Below are 23,777 nucleotides of genomic sequence, written 5' to 3' on the forward strand. Positions count from 1 at the left end.
CAGAGTAATTCATTCTGATTGGGAAATCATACAGAGGAATTTAGAATTCCACTTACACCGGTAGTGTATGCTTTTCATCGTAACAGCAAAGTAATTCAGTTTTTGAAGTACCTGTAATAATTCTGAAAGCCCAATAAGCTTCAAAATCTTGTTAGATTGTCCTAAATCTTGTACCATTTTTCTAGAATGATTTCACTCCACAGTATTCAAATAGCTCACCACCCCACATGTAAATAGGCAAGGCAAAGCAATCATTTAGCAAACAAGTAACTTATACGCTAACTGTACACCTATATAACACCTATTCTGTTATTTCCTTTGGCGATTGACAGCCCCAAACACTAATCACCTAGAGAACAACACTGAAAAAGGACATACTCTATAACCGCGTTGGTCTAGACAGATTACCTTCGACCTTCGACTGGATGATCCATTCCCAAAACTAACCGTAACCACTCAAAGTAAAAATGTGTGGTCCAACATAATCTGTCATAGTAAATAGGCTGAACTATTTTCCATTTTCAACATTTTTATTGACAAAACCAAAACAAATGCATTTGCATTGTTATGAATAGATAATTTGATCGTCTGTTTTATGAAAAACATTTACATAAATCTTTTTTTTTTATATATATATTTTTTTCTTCTTCTATGAATCTAAATAACATGACCGTTGATTGACAGACATTGCTTTAGAAGGATTTTGAACTGTGGTGACCACTTCAATGACACAACAGTAACTATATAAGATCCTCCTGGAGTAAAAGTTTAATTGAAAAAGCAAATGAAAGTAGATACTATTAAAGTAAAGCATTGCTCTTCAGACCTGATAATGCTGTAAAAGTCAACGACAGGGGTGGCCAACCATCTTCCTGAAGAGCTACCGGTCTTGCTCTTTCCCTGCTCTAATACACCTGATTCTACTAATCAGCGGCTCATCCGAACCTTGGTTAGCTGAAACAGATGTGTTAGAGCAGGGTTGGAGCAAAAACCTGAATACCCAGTAGCTCTGCAGGTGAAGTGTTGGTCATCACTGGTCTATCACTATGGACGATGACAGGGAGGAATTCTGGGTCCAACACGAGTCTGGTAAGTGCTTATCTCTAAGTAGCAGGTGCATAGGCCTACATCTCGATCTCACAGATGAAGGGCCAGTACATGGTGCACGGGGCGTCGTACCAGCTGCTCACCGCCTTGCGCTCCAGCTTGCGCGTCTTCACGATGTAGCCACAGTCTTCGTCAATGTGGTTGTTGGGCTCGCCTTCCTCCCAAAAGCTATAAAGGGAGAAAAATGGTTTCGTTATTAAAAAAAACAACACATATTCAACCAAAACATCTCTTGGTATAACGTACATCATATACAAACAACATATATACACTACCGTTCAAAAGTTTGGGGTCACTTAGAAATGTCCTTGTTTTGGAAAGAAAAGCACATTTTTTGTCCATTAAAATAACATCAAATTGATCAGACATACAGTGTAGACATTGTTAATGTTGTAAATGACTATTGTAACTGGAAACGGCCGATTTTTTATGGAATATCTACATAGGTGTACAGAGGCACATTATCAGCAACCATCAGCAACCATCACTCCTGTGTTCCAATGGCACCTTGTGTTAGCTAATCCAAGTTTATAATTTTAAAAGGCTAATTGATCATTAGAAAACCCTTTTGCAATTATGTTAGCACAGCTGAAAACTGTTGTACTGATTAAAGAAGCAATAAAACTGGCCTTCTTTAGACTAGTTGAGTATCTAGAGCATCAGCATTTGTGGGTTCGATTACAGGCTCAAAATGGCAACAAAAAAAAGGACTTTCTTCTGAAACTCATCAGTCTATTCTTGTTCTGAGAAATGAAGGCATTTCCATGCAAGACATTGCCAAGAAATGCTGATGTTCCAGATACTCAAGTAGGGAGTTTAAATGTATTTGGCTAAGGTGTATGTAAACTTCCGACTTCAATTGTATGTGTATATATATATATATATATATATATATATATATATATATATATATATATATATATATATATATATATATATATATGTGTGTGCGTATAATATATGTTTCACTAGAATAGCTGTTGGCCATTGGTGTGCGCTACTGAACTAGGTTATCTGCAGTGCCTCTACAGGTCTCTCTTTGTCTCAATGAGACAAACCGTTATAAAGGTGAGATAATGTAAAATAATGTACCATATTCTTCACTCTGTCACTGCCGTCTTAATTGCAGCAGTAGTAAGGAAAGACAAAGCAATGGAATATGTAAAAAAATATATATATAAATATAAAGAAAGAAAAGAGGAAGAAATAAGGATGAAATGCTGAAGAATGGGAAGGAGGATAAGACAAGCAAAAAAAGGAGGAAGGAGAAGGGAATCTGAAGCAACACTAATATCTTTTGAAAACACATTAAGAATGAGGAAGAGAGATCATATGATGGCGACCAGGCTGACACAAATTTGAAGGAGGGAAGAAGAACATGGAGAAAACAAGTGAGGTTATGGGCCCATGAGGAAGGGAAACTGGGCCAAAGGGGAAAGGTTCTCTTTCAAAGTATGCATACCAAAACATGCCAGTAAATGTGTGTATACACAGACGGTCCTGTCCTATTTTACTGTAGATCAATACTGTTGCTGCCTGAGCACACAGTCCCAGAGGTCAGTGTCCATAGGAACCAGAGCTAGGTTGACAACAAGCTAAGTTAGTAGCTGTTTCTGTTTTCGGAGTGGCTGCAGATCCATATTCTCTGGAACTTTCTTTCCGGGGACTAAAGGTGCCAAAACCTCTGCGCATGTGCAGGATTCTCTACTTGCGAGCGTAAATGGACCGTAACTCCCCTTTGATGCAATTTTTTCTTGTCTATTCTGACCTTGAATTTAAGCATGAGAATAACACTTGCCCCCCCCCCCATCCCCCAATACACGTGTAAATATTGGACTATAAATTATAGTCTTGCTAAAATGTGTATTCTATTCTACTGCCATTTACTTTGTGATTATATTCTTATCTTTTATTATTTGTTATTGCTGCATTTGTCGCGAAAGAACCTGCTAGTTAAACATTTCCTAGGAGGATGTATACCATGAGTATCCCATTACATATGACTAGCACGACGTGAAACTATTCACTCGCTATTCGCTTGGGGGTGGAGATCAAAGAAATGAAGATGTGGCGGAGGTGTGTCTACTTAATTCCCTCGTAATTCCACCCCCTTTACAATCAAATTAAACAATGAATAACGTTAAGCAACCTGTTGGTTTCCAAGTGGAGCGACTTTATTTTTTATGATAGAAATAACATAATTCTCCATGTACTGTAATTTACAAATTGATAAGAGGCTGAGCTATTGATAAGAGCTGGGTAAATGAGTATGTCGCTAGGATAAGGTGATTGTAAATATACATTATAATTGTTTTCGATCTATTTAACCGTATGATCGCTGGAGACAAATGTGAAACCAGTCATACGGCAGCAAACTGAAGCTCATCAACCATTCTTCTCTCATGCGGCCACAACTCAACAGCATGCACCACTAGGCAAAATATCTGCTTTGATTGAAACAAAACACAGGTATGCTATAGTTTGTTTAACACTATCTGCTAAAAGATTTGCTCACTGTACAGGATTCGAAACAACACTGTACATAACTAAGAAGAGTATAGTTTGAGATCAAATGGTTTGGCGTGCAGATGCTGCATGGACGTTTCACTGGTAAAGCTTAAAGGATTATCATACACGATTGACAGTGAGAAATGTGAAGGTAGGGTGACCACAAAAAAAATTATGTGTAAAGTAGAGGTAAAGAAAGACATGCGCGAAACGTGATACAGATCTTTCAAGGGGATTCAGGGGCGGGCCGGGGGAGGAACATGGCGGTTATATGTTTCCGGAGCCGCAGCCTTCTCTTTTTCCCCTCTACCTGAGATATAGGGAGTTATTTGGACCCATAGAAATAGAACGACTAGAATGGTCAATAACATTCAAGTCAATGCTCTGTGGTGGGTGGACCGGTGGCCATATTGAGTGTACCCATAGGAGTAAAGCAGGAAGTAATTTTATTTCTGGGGTCCGAACAGTAGTTTGTAATAGCCTATTTCTCCTGCATGTAGATCCATTGGGTTACACATTTTTGTTATTTTTCTGATTTATATTATTTCTTTATGGGTCACACAAAGCACAGTCATACATTTCACAAGTTTCGTTTAAGTACAGTCATGCAGTAGAGAATACAGAGGTCAATTAGTTATCCATCTTGCTATAGTTATCCATCTTGGTAATCTTCGTACTGTATTATGTACTAAACAGATCATATATCATCCATTACTATTTAAAATCCATTATCATAGTCCACTTAATAAGTTAAGTGGACGGAAGAACAAATAGGAATATCACACGCCTGATGAAAAACACAGTCAAATGTACCATAACATATTTGTATCTCAGATACAGATGGGAAACATAATGTAGAAACATAAATCCAATAATAACATATACCGTTTAGCAGATGCCTTTATCCAAAGCGACTAACAGTCATGTGTGCATACATGTTACGGTGGTCCCGGAATTCAAACCTACTAGCGTCGCAAGTGCCATTCTCTACCAGATGAGTTACGGAGGACCACAGAATGAATGAATGAATCTTGTAAAAGATTATAGCCAACTACATTATGGGCCAGTTTAAATAAATCCAGGTGAAGGCTTACAGTTGAAGGCGTAATTCTGGTTAAAAAAAACAAGAATTTTGTTGGTAAACTATTGAATCTTAAATCATTTAAGCCTATGTCTATGTCTATGAATCCAAATGATTATTATTAGCATTGATTATATCTATATATCAATATAATCCTGGGGCAGACTATTTAACTCAACGCCGCATTACACGTTTAAATATACCAATGCGTAAGTCTCTGTGTAACACACCTGACTGATTGTTTCATCCACGCAACTCTGACAACCTTACAGCCTGTTGAGCCTTGAGCCAAATATCAGCAGCCCTCTGTCTGAAAACCGACTGACCAATACCCAGGTTTACAGTGGTGCCAAACGTGTATAGAGAGAGGACTGTGTAGAAGATATTTCTATTATTGTCAAAAGTTATAAAGAAAAAGTCCTTGAAGACATAAAAGATGAGCCACAGAAAGCAAATGACGTAGAGAATTCCCTGCAGGATCCCAGTAATGGTGGCCCTCATCTGACTGCGCAGGCGGGGCGCGGAGAAGGGGCTGCCGCTCTCCTTCATGCTCTTCATGTGTCTGTGCAAGTAGCGCACAGTGGCACAGCTCGACCCGACTACCACACAGAGTCCAAAAAAGATGTATAGAATTTTCAAAACAAGACGTGTCGTCTCAGTGTAAAACAGGTCACTTGGCGAGGCAGACGCAGTGCTGTTCATTGATGTGTAAGTGCCGTTTGCATTTCCAGAGGCACTGTTGAGTAAATCAACTATCGCTGGAATATGAAGAGAAATGTCAAACAAAAACAAGACCCTGTTGATAAACAGGACCCAGTAAATGATGATTTTGATGTTCCTCTTCACCCGGGTGAAGAGAGCTCGCCGAGCAGGGACGATCTGGGTGTAGTAGAAGAAATTCAGCCACACAGAGGTTGTCATACTAGTGGGGAAAGTGTACTCCACTAGCATACTAGCAGCGAGCCTGAGCTTCAGATGTTCCGTGAAGAGGAAATATTTCATTGCAATAACAGAAACCAAGAAAACAATGGTGCAGCAAACTAAAGATTCCAGTAGTGTCTTCATAGGCTGTTTGAGTCCCTCTCTGCCGCGCTGAGGACAGAGCAGGCAGAAGGCAAAAAAAACGTTTGCAAATACGCTGATTGCAATGAAAGTCACATTGACGCTGACAAACGCCAGGTTGTCCATCCCGATGTGCTGATCCTGCAGTTCTGACAAGACAAGGTTTATGCTTGCAGTGACATCTTGTCTTTCCGACCTCTAGAAGCTCAAATGCCGCATTTGCATTGAACATGTGGAAACTGGGCCTAATAAGCCCAAAATGAGAATGCAAATATAGAACATTGACAACATTGGGGAGGAGGGGTTGGGCTGCAAGTCTTTGACAAACCCACTGAAATGGAACATTTCATCTTGAATGAAAGTTGTGCTGGGTTGGGGGTGGGGCGGGGGGGGGGCTATTCTTGGCCCAGAAGTTCCTTAGGCAGCATGTTGATAGTCTCATAACAGTATACAGACTCTCTGGTAATCTTTTGGGTGGCTCAGAGCGTGCAGAAGGCAAAACATGAATTTGTCAGACAGCTTCAACACCAAAAAGGTCACATTTACAGCATATAAAAAGGCAGAGTCATCCATTGCGATCCTGTCCATCAATGCAAATGGGCAGGTGCTCAACTGCAGACGTGTAATGGTGGACAACCAAATGGGGTAGGGGCCTACAGAATAGCACACGCCTGGGTATGAAAAACACAGTCAAATGAACCATAAGCTGTTTGCATCACAGGTACCAACTGCGAAAACATAGGACTGAGTAAACAACAAAAATGTGAAAAACTACATTAATATGCTAATTTGTACAAGATAAAGCAGGTTTTCATATTACATTAGTGCCACAGACTCAATTTAAACAGGTGTGGCTGAATCCTGGTTTACAGACTTATCTCCGTGCTGTTGGGCTGTTTGTTGCTACTTGGCTATCTACTTGGCTATCTGCCAAACTTTTCGTTTTGAACTTTTAATACATTTACCAATGTCTTTGTTTTTTTCTTTGCTCAACTTTTTCTTTCAACTTTTACCCCGGATGCTTTATCTGGACATGGTTCTACGGGACCTCCACCAGCAGAAAAGGCTAAGTAGTAACATTAACATGAACACTATGCGCACAGAACCCCCCCCCCCCCCCCCAACCGTTGTCACTCATCTAGCAGACAGAAACGTTCAACCTGTTCAACATGAGAGGATGGCTTTCACTTCAGCTGTGAGGAATTCATGAACTTCTTCGATGAAAAGATCATGATCATTAGAAAGCAAATGATGGACTCTTCTTTGAATCTGCGTATTTCTCCAAAGCTCAGTTGTCCTGAGTCTGCACAGAACATCCAGGACCTAGGATCAATGGAGACACTTAAGTTGTTTAATCCTGTATCTCTTGACACTGGATCCTATTCCAACTAAACTACTGAAAGAGCCTCGTGCTCCTAGACCTGCTTTTGACACCATCGATCACCATATTATTTTGGAGATATTAGAAACCGGAATTGGTCTACACGGACAAGTTCTTGCCTGGTTTAGATCTTATCTCTCGGAAAGATATCAGTTGGTCTCTGTGGATGTTTTGTCCTCTGACAAATCCATTGTAAGTTTTGGCATTCCTCAAGGTTCCGTTTTAGGACCACTATTGTTTTCACTATATACTCTACTTCTTGGTGATTTGGAAACAGAATGCCAACTTTCACGACACACAGCTTTACATTTCGATGAAACAGGGTGAAGCTCCAAAATTGCCTACCCTGGAAGTGGAAGGCGGCAATATTTTACTTTTAATCCATGCTATTGTCACTTCTAGATTAGACAATTGCAATGCTCTACTCTCCGTCTACCCGGACAAAACACTAAATAAACTTCAGTTAGTGCTAAACATGGTTGCTAGAATCTTGAATAGAACCCCTAAAAATTATCATATTACTCCACTGCTAACCTACAAAGCATTACATGGGCTACCTATCTCTCCGATTTGGTCCTGCCGTACATACCTACACGTACAGATATGGTCACAAGATGCAGGCCTCCATATTGTCCCTAGAATTTCTAAGCAAACAGCTGGAGGCAGGGCTTTCTCTTATAGTGCTCAATATTTATGGAATGGTCTGCCTATCCATGTGAGAGACACAGACTCGGTCTCGACCTTTAAGTCTTTACTGTAGACTCATCTCGTTAGTAGGTCCTATGATTGAGTGTAGTCTCACGTAGGGGTGCGAAGGTGGTTATATATCCTGCCTGGTTGGTCCTGTCCGTGGGTATCCTCGGACGGGGCCACAGTGTCCCCCAACCCACCCCTGTCTCAGCCTCCAGTATCTATGCTGCAATAGTCTATGTGCTGGGGGGCTAGGGTCAGTTTGTTGTATCTGGTGTCATTTTCCTGTCTTATTCTGTGTCCTGTGTGAATTTGAGCATGCTCCCTCATATTCTCTCTCCCTCTCTCCCTCCACACCCGGAGGACCTGAGCCCTAGGATCATGCCTCAGGACTGACTACCTGGCCTGATGACTCCTGGCTGTCCCCAGTTCACCTGGCCGTGCTGCTGCTCCAGTTTCGACTGTTCTGCCTGCAGCTATGGAACCCTGATCCCGTTCACTGGACGTGCTACCTTGTCCCGCACCTGCTGTTTCGATCTCTGAATGCTCGGATATAAAAAGCCAACTGACATTTACTCCTGAGGTTCTGACCTGTAGCACCCTCTACAATCACTGCTGGTCATCTATGAATGTTTGAACATCTTAAAGAACAATCTGGCCTTAATGGTCATGTACTCTTATAATCTCCACCAGGCACAGCCAGAAGAGGACTGGCCACCTCTCAGAGCCTGGTTCCTCTCTAGGTTTCTTTCTAGGTTCCGACCTTTCTAGGGAGTTTTTCCCTAGCCATTGTGATTCTACATCTGCATCGCTTGCTGTTTGGGGTTTTAGACTGGGTTTCTGTACAGCACTTTGCGACATCTGCTGATGTAAGAAGGGCTTTTCAAATACATTTGATTGATTGATTAATGAACATCCCCTAATCAAGGTTTACATGGTTAGTTAGACCTATGGTCTGTGATTCAATATGTTTTTAATGAACCACCACAGTCCAGAGATAATTTAGGCCATGTGTATGAAGCCAATAATTTAGTGTTGATTGAATCCAATATAATCCTGGGGTAGATTTAGGGCTCTATTCAACCAGATCCGCTTTAGCAGACATCGGCATAGTGGTTGTTTTGGTGGTGTCGGAGGTGGAACTGCTTTAGCTGTCCTGGCATTATACCTGAAGCGGGCATTGCTATTGGCTGCAGGGAGTCACATGAACAGAAATCCCATACGCAGCCTTGTTTACAAGTTGGAACACTAGAATGTGAGATGTAATCTACACCTCCATTACGATGATAGAAACCCTTATTATTTTATTTCAGCATTTTTCAATTTGAGCGTCATTATTTCTATGTAGCCTGCACTTTCTCGCTCTGAACTTCTAATCTGAGTAAGGTGGGGGTGACTTGTGACAATGATAGCAAGAGCAGCGATATGACGGCTCCAACGCAGTTCTACCTCTGACACTCCGCCAAAACATCCCCCTTGTGCGGGTGTCTGCTATCGCCAGTTAACGCCTGATCTGATTGAATCTAGGCATCCACGAAACCCGCCCACATTTTTGTTGTAGCCCAGCAAAGCCAAAAACTTACCCCCCGACCAATTTGGTTCCATCGACCCAAAGCCAGTCTGCCTCAGCCGTCTCGTCACTGATTCCAAACCAGTAGGCATTCCAGTGGCCCCGAGGTAACTGGTTCCACAGAAACGTCTATAGCAGGAGACATGATTACATTGGGATGTGACAATGTCTATAGCAGCAGACATGATTACATTGGAATGTGACAATGTCTACAGCAGGAGAAATGATTACATTGGGATGTGAATGATGACGTCTACAACAGGAGACATGATTACATTGGGATGTGAATGATGACGTTGATAACAGGAGACAAGATTACATTGGGATGTGAATTATGACGTCTACAACAGGAGACACGATTACATTGGGATGTGAATTATGACGTTGATAACAGGAGACATGATTACTTTGGGATGTGAATGATGACGTTGATAACAGGAGACATGATTACATTGGAATGTGACAATGTCTACAGCAGGAGAAATGATTACATTGGGATGTGAATGATGACGTCTACAACAGGAGACATGATTACATTGGGATGTGAATGATGACGTCTACAACAGGAGACATGATTACATTGGGATGTGAATGATGACGTCTATAACAGGAGACATGATTACATTGGAATGTGAATGATGACGTCTGTAACAGGAGACAAGATTACATTGGGATGTGAATGATGACGTCTACAACAGGAGACATGATTACATTGGGATGTGAATGATGACGTCTGTAACAGGAGACACGATTACATTGGGATGTGAATGATGACGTCTACAACAGGAGACACGATTACATTGGGATGTGAATGATGATGTCTGTAACAGGAGACATGATTACATTGGGATGTGAATGATGACGTCTATAACAGGAGACATGATTACATTGGAATGTGAATGATGACGTCTGTAACAGGAGACAAGATTACATTGGGATGTGAACGATGACGTCTGTAACAGGAGACACGATTACATTGGGATGTGAATGATGACGTCTACAACAGGAGACACGATTACATTGGGATTTGAATGATGACGTCTACAACAGGAGACACGATTACATTGGGATGTGAATGATGACGTCTACAACAGGAGACATGATTACATTGGGATGTGAATGATGACGTCTACAACAGGAGACATGATTACATTGGGATGTGAATGATGACGTCTACAACAGGAGACATGATTAAAGAACATTCCCTCAATTACTCCATTCTACCAGGAGAAATTGGTTTAGACTAATTATCATGAACCCCAAAACTCTCTTGTTGACGTTGGGCTTTATCTTCCCTATTGATTGGTTATTTCCAGCCTTGCCAGATATTTGAGAAAATCAACAGTGTCTAATCCACCACATCCCTCCTCCTCTACTCTCTTTCCCACCCGCCTTTCTCCCTTTTCCTACCTCTCTTTCCATCTTTAACTCCACCCCCTTCTCTCTCTTCCCCCATCCCTGCCTCTCTCTCCCCTCTCTCTCACCTGTTCCTCAGCAGTGTGTATGATGGCCAGGTGTCCTATTTTCTCCTTGCACCAGGTCTGGCTGTCCGGCCAGGTCATACTCCTGGTGGAGATGTAGTAGCAGCTTCTGTTGAACACCAGCCAGTCCGGAGGACAGGTTAGTGGGGTTGAAGGGGGCAATGGGATTGACGGAGGTGACAGTGGAGATGGGAGTAATGTGGGTGATGTTTGCTCTGGTTCTGTCATACACAGCAGAGGGTAGGATTTAGATCGACAGCAAATGTTTGATTTACTTCAGCATCATGTCACGCAGGGGCGCAACTTTGGTTTTAGAAGTGGAGGGGACATATATGGGATCAATATCATACCAAATGTATTCACAAATGTAAATCACTTTCCAAAAATGTAAATCACCAATCCACAAATGTAAATCCCCAATCCACAAATGTAAATCACCAATCCACAAATGTAAATCACCATCCACAAATGTACATCACTTTCCATTAATGCAATTCACGATTCACAAACAAACACCTTTTGATTTGTATTTGTAAAACGAGGGCCTTGAAAGTAAAATCACTGCCATAAAGATTTTCACATAGGAGAGATATGCGCAAACATGACAGATCTGGCAAACCTGCAACTCCAGCGCTTAGGTCACCTGACTTTTGGCAGGGATTTGACGACAAGAAAAAGACAAGAAGTTCTCATGCGTAGACAAGAAGTTCTCATGCGTAGACAAGAAGTTCTCATGCGTAGACAAGAAGTTCTCACACAGAAAAAAGTTATTGCGGTAGAAAGTGATTTGTAGGTGTAGAAAAAAGGTTTGTACTCATAGAATGCGATTTCTATAAATCGCTGGCAGCCTTTCGTTCAGCCATGTTGATGCCTGCCTTTCAGGGCTGCAGAAATGTATAGTATGGTAACCATAATATGTTAACCATATGTGTAACCATAGTATGTCCAACGTAAATAATCGAAACCCTTGCCCTAGATTACTTTATATTTGCAACACTATTGTGGTGTATATAAATTTTTGGAAAGTGTGGATAGTAATTTTTTGGAAATTTTGGAAATTTGTGGATAGTAATTAACATTTGTTGATTGGTGATTTACATTTTTGGAAAGTGATTTATATTCGTGGATTGGTGATTTACATTTACGAAGACATTTGGCATGATATTGATCCCATAGACATAACTTATTTTCTTTTTTTTATCCAGTCGGATAAACACTCTGAACAGCCTACCCAACTGCTAGGAGGCGTCCACATGGTCCTAAAGCACACCTTTGCCTCGATTTGAATCACATTCCAATGATAAAACTGGGGGGGACAAAAATGCAATTTCAGAATGTGGTGGGGGGGCATGTCCCCCCCGTCCCCAATGAAAGTTGCACCCCTGAAGTCATGACACACACACACACACACACACACACACACACACACACACACACACACACACACAGCTGACCTGATTTGGCCAACCTAGCCAGAAGTTCCTCTCTCTCCTTCACAAGGTCTTCTTTCTCCATCTGCAATTTTCTCAGGGCTTCAGTCAGGGTGGTCACATTGGTGGTCTGCATCTGCATCTGGATTTGACCACCAGAGTCATTCTGAGGCAGAGAAGCCAGATGCTCATTGCGCAAGCTCTGATAAAGGTTCTTATCTGAGAGGAAGACAAGAAGCAGGGGACTTCAGTCCAAAGCATCCAGGAAAAACAACAAGTCTTTAAAGAATGGAAGGCAAAGACAAAGTATAAGATGAGTGTAGGGCAGATGTGGCGAGGTTCCTTTGAAAAGGCTAGTTGAACTTGGCAGCCATAAGTCATGGGAAGGTATCCCCATGGAACAAAACACGCAAATGTCTATTCATTAACGAGCTGAGGATGAAATCGTCAACTGCGGCCCTAAGATTTGTTCAGGGTAAGATTTGTTCAGGAGCAGCAATCACTGACTCAACACTGCTTTTTGACCTCACAATTTGTCAGTGTGCACGTAGAGTTTCATTTCAGTTGTTTTATGCAGGTTGCATTTACTGGGATGACACATGTACTGGAGCAAAACATCTGATTTTAAACCAATCCTTAACCACACTGCTAACCTTATGACTAACCCTTGGGACCGTTGAGATGTGGGAAATAAATGATACAACACAAATGAGTAACTGGTAGCACTTAAACTTTGTTGGCTGGGGAAGACATGTTTCACAATGTAATTCCCTGGCAGCCCAATACACTGTATTCAGATTCCATGAATCCACCCTCCCCTCCCCTCCCCTCCCCTCCCCTCATTGGGACACAATGGTACATCAGGAAGTGGTTTATGGCGGCACCATTGAAGCAACGTTGTGTGGTGGTTGTGTGTTTGATTACTCACAGTGGGTGCTCACAGCGATGACGGACAGCAGCAGGACAGCACAGAGTGTGGCTAGGCAGCCCGTGGCTAACCTGTAGGGCCCTTGGCCACTCTGTCTGGAGCCTGCTCTCAGTGAGGGAACAGACACTGTTATGGAGGACACAGAGAAGTACATGACACCAGTGTATTGAGCTCTGTTTCAGTTGAAAATGTTGGTGCTAATTGCCCTGTATGCAGTTTTGGGGGGCTTTTGTGCACCGGAAACACTTTATGGCAGAGTCAGATACTATACTACAGCCTACTGTCTGCAGGTTGGGGATGGACAACATGCTTACACTGAAATCTTCTCAGAATTTCAACTAATCCTACAGACAAAGAAACATATATGTGTTTTTTATAGACTTCATGAATCATTGTACAAAGTATGGAAAATAAGTATGAAATCAAAAACTATTAAGTATAATTGAAAGAGAGGTGCTATGCCATTAGCAAGCCTAAATACACAAAGTATACAAAACTGACCAGGTGAATCCAGGGGAAAGCTATGATTCCTTACTGATGTCACTTGTTAAATCCACTTCAATCAGTGTAGATGAAATGGAGGAGACAAGTTAAAGAAGGATTTTTTTAAAGCCTTGAGACAATTGAGACATGGATTGTGTATGTGTGCCATTGAGAGGGTGATTGGGCACGACAAAAGATTTAAGTGCCTTTGAATGGGGTATGGTAGTAGGTGCCAGGTGCACTAAAATGAAGTTGGAGGCAGCTTACGGTAGAGAAATAGTGGACTGGTGGACATTCCTGCAGTCAGCGTGCCAATTTCACACTCCCCCAAAACTTGAGACACTTGTGGCATTGTGTTGTGTGAAAAAACATTTTAAAGTGGCCTTTTATTGTCACCAGCACAAGGTGCACCTGTGTAGAGGCTGATGCCATAGACTTGGAATCATTGGCCACTTTAATAATGGAACACGAGTCACTTTAATAATGTTTAAATAATGTTTACATGCTGCTTTACTTATCTCAAATGTATATATGTTCTATATATTCTATTCTACTGTATTTTAGTCAATGCCACTCTGACATTGATCAATCTAATATTAATATATTTCTTATTTCCATACTTTTACTTTTAGATTTGTTTGTATTGTTGTGAATTGTTAGATACTACTGCACTGTTGGAGTTAGGAACACAAGCATTTCACTACACCCGCAATAATATCTGCTAAATATGTGACCAATAAAATTTGATTTGGTATTTTATTAGGATCCCCATTTGCTGTTGCAAAAGCAGCAGCTACTCTTCCTGGGGTCCATACAAAATATGAAACATAATGACATAATACAGAACAACATTAGACAAGAACAGAACTACATACATTTTTATAAAGGCACACGTAGCCTACATATCAATGCATACACACAAACTATATAAGTCAAATAGGGGAGAGGCGTTGTGCCGCTAGGTGTTGCTTTCTGTTTTTTGAAACCAGGTTTGCTGTTTATTTGAGCAATATGAGATGGTTCCATGCAATAAGGGCTCTATATAATACTGTACGTTTTCTTGAAATTTGTCTTGATTTGGGGACTATGAAAAGACCCCTGGTGGCATGGCTGGTGGAATAAGTGTGTGTGTCAGAGCTGTGTGGAAGTTGACTATGCAAACAACTTAGGATTTTCAACTAGAGATCGGCCGATTAATTGGAATGGCCGATTTCACGTTTTCATAACAATCGGAAATTGGTATTTTTGGGCTCCGATTTTGCCGATGTCAGCTCGGGGGATCCAATCTTGCAACCTTACAGTTAACTAGTCCAACGCTCTAACCACCTGCCTCTCATTGCACTCCACGAGGAGCCTGCCTGTTATGCGAATGCAGTAGAAGCCAAGGTAAGTTGCTAGCTAGCATTAAACTTATCTTATAAAAAACAATCAATCAATCATAATAACTAGTTATAACTACACATGATTGATGTTATTACTTGTTTATCTAGTGTGTCCTGCGTTGCATATAATCAATGCAACGCTGGGGGATGATTTAACAAAAGCGCATTTGTGAAAAAAGCACAATCGTTGGACGACTGTACCTAACCATAAACACCAATGCCTTTCTTAAAATCAATACACAGAAGTGTATATTTTTAAACCTACATATTTAGCTAAAATAAATCCAGGTTAGCAGGCAATATTAACCAGGTGAAATTGTGTCATTTCTCTTGCGTTCATTGCACGCAGAGTCAGGGTATGTGCAACAGCTTGGGCAGCCTGGCCAATTGCGAACTAATTTGCCAGAATTGTACGTAATTATGACATAACATTGAAGGCTGTGCAATGTAACAAGAATATTTAGACTTAGGGATGCCACCCATTAGATAAAATACAGAACGGTTCCATATTTGCCTGAAATAATAAACGTTTTGTTTTCGAAATGATAGTTTCCGGATTCAACTATATTAATGACCAAAGGCTCGTATTTCTGTGTGGTATTATGTTAGAATTAAGTCTATGATTTGATAGAGCAGTCTGACTGAGCGATGGTAGGCAGCAGCAGGCTCGTAAGCATTCATTCAAACAGCACTTGAGTGTGATTTTGCCAGCAGCTCGTCGCAAGCACAGCTCTGTTTATGACTTCAAGCCTATCAGCCTAATGGCTGGTGTAACGATGTGAAATGGCTAGCTAGTTAGCGGGGTGCGCGCTAATAGCGTTTCAAACGTCATTCGCTCTGAGACTTGGAGTAGTTATTCCCCTTGCTCTGCAAAGGCCGCAGCTTTTGTGGAGTGATGGGTAACGCTGCTTCGAGTGTGGCTGTTGTCGATGTGTTCCTGGTTCGAGCCCAGGTAGGGGCGAGGAGAGGGACAGAAGCTATACTGTTACACTGGCAATACTATAGTGCCTATAAGAACATCCAATAGTCAAAGGTATATGAAATACAAATGGTATGAAGAGAAATAGTCCTATAAATACTATATTAACTACAACCTAAAACCTCTTACCTTGGAATATTGAAGTCTCGTGTTAAAAGGAACCACCAACTTTCATATGTTCTCATGTTCTGAGCAAGGAACTCAAACTCAAGCTTTTTTACATGGCACATATTGCACTTTTACTTCTCCAACACTTTGTTTCGGCATTATTTAAACCAAATTGAACATGTTTCATTATTTATTTGAGGCTAAATAGATTTTTATTGATGTATAATATTAAGTTAAAATAAGTGTGCATTCAGTATTGTTGTAATTGTCATTATTACAAATAAATAACATTTAAAAATATATATATATATATATATTATTAATTTATTATTATTATTATTTATTTTTTAATCGTCCGATTAATCGGTATCGGCTTTTTTGGTCCTCGAATAATCGGTATCGGCGTTGAAAAATTATAATCGGTCGACCTCTATTTTCAACACATGAATGTTTCTTATAAAAAGAAGAAGTGATGCAGTCAGTTTCTCCTCATCTCTTAGCCAAGAGACTGGCATGCATAGTATTTATATCAGCCATCTGACTACAATTAAATGCAAAATGTGCCGCTCTGTTCTGGGCCTGCTGCAGCTTAACTAGGTCTTTCCTTGCAGCACTGGACCACACGACTGGACAATAATCAAGATTAGACAAAACTAGAGCCTGCAGAACTTGCTTTTTGGAGTGTGGTGTCAAAAAAGCTGAGCATTTCTTTATTACGGCTAGACTTCTCCCTATCTTTGCAACCATTGAATCTATATGTTTTGACAATGACAATTTACAATCTAAGGTAACGCCAAGTAATTTAGTCTCCTCAACTTGTTCAACAGCCACACCATTCATTACCGGATTCAACTGAGGTCTAGCACTTAAGGAATGACTTGTACCAAATACAATGCTCTTAGTTTTAGAGATGTTCAGGACCAGCTAATTACTGGCCACCTATTCCAAAACAGACTGCAACTCTTTGTTAAGGGTTTCAGTGACTTCATTAGCTGTGGTTGCTGATGCGTATATGGTTGAATCATCAGCATACATGGACACACATGCTTTGTTTAAAGCCAGTGGCAGGTCATTGGTAAAAATAGAAAAGAGTAGAGGGCCTAGAAAGCTGCCCTGCGGTACACCACACTTTACATTTTTTACATTAGAGACGCTTCCATTAAAGAAAACCCTTTGAGTTCTATTGGATAGATACCTCAGAATCCACGATCTGGCAGAGGTTGAAAAGCCATAAAACTTAGGTGCTTTTAACAACAGGTTATGGTCAATAATATCAAAGGCTGCTCTAAAATCTAACAGTACAGCTCCCACAATCTTCTTATTACCAATTTCTTTCAACCAATCATTGGTCATTTGTGTCAGTGCAGTACATGTTGATGTCACACCCTGATCAGTTTCACCTGTCCTCGTTATTGTCTCCACCCCCTCCTGGTGTCGCTTGTTTTCCCAGTGTATTTGTCCCTGTGTTTCCTGTCTCTCTGTGCCAGTTCGTCTTGTATGTTTCCAAGTCAACCAGCGGTTTTCCCGTTCTCCTGCTTTTTACATTCTCCTTTTTCTAGTCCTCCCAGTTTTGACCCTTGCCTGTTTCTGGACCTTGTACCCACCTGCCTGACCATTCTGCCTGCCTTGACAACAAGCCTGTCTGCCAATCTGTACCTCCTGGACTCTGATCTGGTTTTGACCTTTTGCCTGTCCACGACCATTCTCTTGCCTACCCCTTTGGATTAATAAACATTGTAAGACTCCAACCATCTGCCTCCTGTGTCGGCATCTGGGTCTCACCTTGTGGCATGATAGTTGAGTGCCCTTCTCTATAAGCATGCTGAAAATCATCTATTGTTAATTTGTTTACAGAGAAATAGCATTGTATTTGGTTAAACATATTTTTTTCCAACAGCTTGCTAAGAGCTGGCAGCAAGCTTATAGGTCTGCTGTTAGAACCAGTAAAGGCCGCTTTACCACTCTTGGGTAGCGAAATTACTTTGGCTTCCCTCCAGGCCTGAGGACAAAGACTTTCCTCTAGGCTTAAAAATATGACAGATAGGAGTGGCTATAGAGTCAGCTACCATCCTCAGTAGCTTTCCATCTAAGTTGTCAATGCCAGGTGGTTTGGCGTTATTGATCATTAACAATAATTTTCCACCTCTCCCACACTAACTTTACAAAACTCAAACTTGCACTGCTTTTATTTCATTATTTGTTTTTTATGCATGAATATAATTGCTCATTGTTTGTCGTGGGCATTTCCTGCATAAGTTTGCACACTTTGCCAACGAAATACTCATTAAAATAATTGGCAACATCAAATGGTCTTGTGATGAATAAGCCATATGATTCGATGAAAGATGGAGTTGAATTTGTCTTTCTGCCCATAATTTAATTTGAAGTAATCAAGTTTTCCTCCATCATTCTTTATATCATTGAGCTTGGCTTCATAATAAAGTTTCTTCTTTTTGTTGAGTTTAGTCACATTTCTCAATTTGTAAGCCAGTCAGATGTACAGCCAGACTTATTAGCCACTCATTTTGCCCCATCTCTTTCAACCATCCAGTTTTTCAATTCCTCATCAATTCATGGAGCCTTAACAATTCTAACAGTCAGTTTCTTAACAGGTGCATGTTTATCAATAATTGGAAGAAACAATTTCATAAATTGATCAAGTGCAACGTCTGGATGCTCCTCATTAATCACATCAGACCAACAAATATTTTTAACCTCACCCACATAAGAGTCACAGCAATTTTTTTTGTATGATCTCTTATACATTATTTTAGTCCCAGCTATTGGAACTTTGGCTTTCCTGGATATAGCCACTATATTGTGATCACTGCATCCAATGGGTACGGATACAGCTTTAGAACAAAGTTCTACAGTATTAGTAAAAATATGATTGATACATGTGGATGATCTTGTTCCCTGTAGTGTTTGTAAACACCCTGGTAGGTTGATTAATAACCTGAACCAGATTACAGGACCTGGTTATGGTAAGAAGCTTCCTCTTGAGAGGACAGCTTGATGAAAACCAGTCAATATTCAGGTTCCCGAGAAAGTAGACCTCTCTGTTTACAACACATACACTATCAAGCATTTCACAGATATTATTTAGATACTGACTGTTCGAACATATTATTTAGATACTGACTGTTAGCACTTGACTGCAACACCCCACTATGAGTGTCACTGTAGCAATTGTGCAAAATGGGACACCGCATCATCTGGATATGTGCGCAACAAAAGTTCAACATTCACCTTCTGCAACCAATTCAACACATGCACCACACAGGACACACCGCAACTGCCTCTGCAACGCAATGCTGCAAGGCAAATGCAGCGTTCCATTGGGAAATGAATGTACTTCTGGTGTACCAAAATGCAATGACACTGTAGGTGTGATCGAGGCGTGAGTGTACTTATGGTGTACCAAAATGGTCGGTGTGATCGAGGCGTGAGTGTACTTCTGGTGTACCAAAATGCAATGACACGGTCGGTGTGATCGAGGCGTGAGTGTACTTCTGGTGTACCAAAATGCAATGACACTGTCGGTGTGATCGAGGCGTGAGTGTACTTCTGGTGTACCAAAATGCAATGACACGGTCGGTGTGATCGAGGCGTGAGTGTACTTCTGGTGTACCAAAATGCAATGACACGGTCGGTGTGATCAAGGCATTATTTGTGCTTATTTGTTTGAACTCTGTTTACATGCAATTGTTAAGGCCAACAGTTTACACAGATCGATTTCAGCCATGTGAAAAACCTTCCTTAGCAAAATATAGATACCTTCCTTTTCTTGTACTTGCCTCTCATCCGACTGGTGTTAGCTAGCTACTAGTGCTGTTGCTGCGCAACCCAAGTGCTTTGGTCTGGTTTTAGAACTGAGATTCAGCTGAAAAGATGTTAGCATAGTCAGAAATGCTACAAAAAGGAAGCAGCACATTGTTGGTTCTTAATGGACAGAGATTTTCACGTGAGAGAATAAATTATACATGTTATCATAACTTTGCCCCTACAAACGTATTCAGTCCGAAAGGTGGTAAGTCTAATTGTCACTTTATGGACACTGTCGTCTTGTTCTTATGGCTGGGATGAAAGGCGGGGAATGTCTTGTGTACCTCCAATAAAGTTGATTTGCACATTTTAATCGACATTGATCTAAGCCAACATGACATATGATGATAGAGCGATTTTTATGTAACATTGAACTTCAACCAATGCATAGAGTATTGTGGGGGCGACTGCATTTTTTATGTGGTTTGCACAAAAAGAAAAAAGAGTTCAAATAAAATGAGAATTTTGTAATCCTTGAAATATAGCCCTAATGATTGGAATACACGATTGTTATTGTGGGTGCTTGATAAGGAAACATGCTACTGGCTACTATTCATTAGGTACTGTATATACCCTATCAATTTAATTCCGTACTTGTAGAATTGATGAAGAACTGTTGATTTGATGTTTGTTTGAGCCAACTGTTAAAATAGGAACAGAAGTTATGCAAAGAAGAAAACTCGTGACTATTCTGCTCTTCTGTGTTGCTAGTTGGCTACCTCTTGCTCCCCGATGATTCACAAAATGCCTGTTGTTGAATCACATCTCCCATCGTATTTGTAATGCAGGATTATGGTTGTTGATATTCCAGGTTGTGAAATTACACATGTCCACGCAAATGTGCAATCAGTACACGAAGAACATGTATCTTGCTGTTAAATGTCACGAGCTTGTTTGGACGAGTCGTTGCTACCGCACACCGAGGTAGGAGGAGGATTCCGGGAACACTACGTGGGCTGAATGGGAAGAGGGTGTAGCTTGTTAACCGTTTGGAGAAAATTCCCCATTTTATATGGGATTCCTGTAAATAATATTTCCTGTGGTGCACTGTATGCACTCAGTGTTTTCACATCTGTTTCTCGGAGAACCCAGCTGTCGCACATTTTGTCATATTGCAGCAATGGCTCGGATATAAATTGACTAGTTGAATCAGGTATGCTAGTGCTGGAAGGCAACTGCTGGGGTGTGCCAGATTACCAGATTGACACATTTTGAAATTGAAATGATTGTTTTACTTCGCAATATTAAAGACACAGCACGCAAATATATTTTTTCACATTAGATGCTAGATTTAATTGAACTAACATCTCTTGATAAAGAACTATTGATTTTCAGAACTTCTGATAGTTCTATAATATACGATTACATAATTATTTTACTTTTAGCTATGGTGTCAGATACGTGGAAGGAAGCATATTGAATATGAATTAGAAGCGGTGTCTATTCTATTGAGTTGATTGGACAAGAAGGTAATGATGAAAGACACGACATAGCAACCCTGAGATAACTTTATTTTGAATGCAATACACATCATGCCTGAGTGAACACTGAATAACCAAAATAACTCCCGAAACTTTACAATGTAAATCCTTCATATCAGGCTCTCTTTGCTGGAAATTATGCATATTGTTTTTGTCATATTGTAGTCATTTGAATTGTGTTCTTGTCCCACAAGCCATACATTTCAAAACCATGAAGGATATTTCCAATACCTGCTGCTTTCTTTACTGTAACATTTTAGATCATTTGTATAATTTCCCTAAATCAATTCCTTTGTACAGGAAACACTTTTTGATGTTCTTACCCGTGTGCACTTCAGGACCGCGCAGCTCTGAATCGTCCAAATATTGACTATCTTTGTCGATAAGTTTAGAATACATCCCATCGCATGCTGTTGATCCCATATCAACCATCTCGCCTCTCGCACGGTGATCCTCGTCAATAAGAAACTGATTCAGCAGCTAGAACTAGACTATTGTGATACCACCCCGTCACAAATTATGTGAATGCGAGGTGAAAATAAACAGAGAATTTAGCCAGAGGTGGGGAGCATGTTTTGGATTATAGCACGGACATTGGACAACAAGAAGAATGACGTTTCTGATCGTTCAACATTGCGCAGTTTCATGTGCCTAGTGCAATTTGTTGATCAATGATATTATTACATAATAATGACATGTGCATTGCCATACATATGCATTTTTTTGCATTTTTTATGACAATTCTGAAGAAGAAAAAACATTTTACAAATGTTTTAAAAAAAAGGTAATAACTGTACTAATTAATACACCATTAATTAACTATTGAAGTAGAATATAAGATTAGTAGCCTATGTATCGTTTTGTGTTTTTTTTTATGTCTGTATTGTGGGACATTTAATAGGACTAATTTACACTGAACAAAAATATAAATGCAACATGTAAAATGTGGACAAATTTGTTTACATCCCTGTTAATGAGCATATCTCATTTGCCTAGATAATCCATCCACCTGACAGGTGTGGCATATCAAGAAACTATTTAAAGAACATTACACAGGTGGACCTTGTGCTGGGGGTCAATAAAAGGCCACACTTAAATGTGCAGTTTTGTCACACAACATAATGCCACAGATGTCTCAAGTTTTGAGGGAGCGTGCAATTAACATGCTGACTGCAGGAATATCCACCAGAGCTGTTGCCAGAGAATTTAATGCTAATTTCTCTACCATAAGCCGCCTCCAATGTCATTTTAGATAATTTGGCAGTACGTCAAACCGGCCTCACAACCGCACACCACGTGTATGGCATCATGTGGGTGAGCGGTTTTCTGATGTCAACGTTGTGAACAGAGTGCCCCATGGTGGCAGTGGGGTTATGGTATGGGCAGGCATAAGCTACAGACAACGAACACAATTGCATTTTATCGATGGCAATTTGAATTCACAGAAATACTGTGACGAGATCCTGATGCTCATTGTGAGGCCCATTTTTTTTAATGTATCTGTAACCAACAGATGCATATCTGTATTCCCAGTCATGTGAAATTCATAGATTAGGGCCGAATGAATTTATTTAAATTTACTGATTTCCTTATATGAACTGTAACTCAGTGAAAATGTTGCATGTTGCGTTTATATTTTTGTTCAGTATATATACAGTACAAGCAATATACTACAGATTATGATTAGCAGAGTGCACCACTCTTCTTGAAAATGATTTAAAATGGTTCCATGTAGGCTATTGTAAAAAAAAATTAAAAGGGCGCATTTTTTTTCTGCAGTCATTTTCCTGTGATCAGCCACTAGAGTGCAACATTGTACAGCTACGGTAGTAATGCACTTCTGTAAACAGTTTTATTTTCATGACTGAGTCTGAGGTCAAATTTTTCCTGTAGGTGAACTACTGTCTATTTATTAAAAGTGTGTACAATTAATTGACTATTAGTTGACCGACAAATGTGGAAAGGGAGTTTGGCCTACATACACATTGCATACAAAAACGAAATTGATAAATCACTGTTTTTTCAACATTGATTCAAATCCGCAGGTCGTGGCGACCTTATGCTGTCCCACTTCTTGTGTGGTGTTTTGACTTTGGATGAGAAGGGGGTGGCGGGTGTATCAAAAGGAAAGTGGTTTGCATGTGGAAAGGAGTGGGCGTATAGAGAGGAGTGGATGTGTCGAAAACGCTCTGCTATAGGTTCAACGGTTTTGATTGAGGAGTGCTTTTCTTCGTCCGTTTCTTACCACACAAGCTAATGTACCGCCAGAGTTTGGACTTCG

At 40.5% G+C, this 23,777-nt stretch overlaps 1 protein-coding gene across 1 annotated transcript; it reads right to left on the minus strand.

Moving 5' to 3' along the window:
* Positions 1-511: 511 nt before the first annotated feature.
* On the minus strand, positions 512-22,149 carry LOC110496205 (uncharacterized). Its single transcript, XM_021571971.3, has 6 exons — positions 21,820-22,149; positions 13,239-13,364; positions 12,335-12,529; positions 10,884-11,101; positions 9,413-9,528; positions 512-1,275 (listed from the first exon to the last, which is right to left on the minus strand). Exons 1-6 carry the CDS (start codon positions 21,926-21,928, stop codon positions 1,125-1,127), a joined length of 915 nt encoding a protein of 304 aa, XP_021427646.3. The 5' UTR covers positions 21,929-22,149; the 3' UTR covers positions 512-1,124.
* Between the last annotated feature and the right edge of the window lie 1,628 nt (positions 22,150-23,777).

The sequence above is a fragment of the Oncorhynchus mykiss genome, chromosome 18, assembly GCF_057628025.1.
Source record: "Oncorhynchus mykiss isolate SJ-2025 chromosome 18, ASM5762802v1, whole genome shotgun sequence".
Lineage (NCBI taxonomy): Eukaryota > Metazoa > Chordata > Actinopteri > Salmoniformes > Salmonidae > Oncorhynchus > Oncorhynchus mykiss.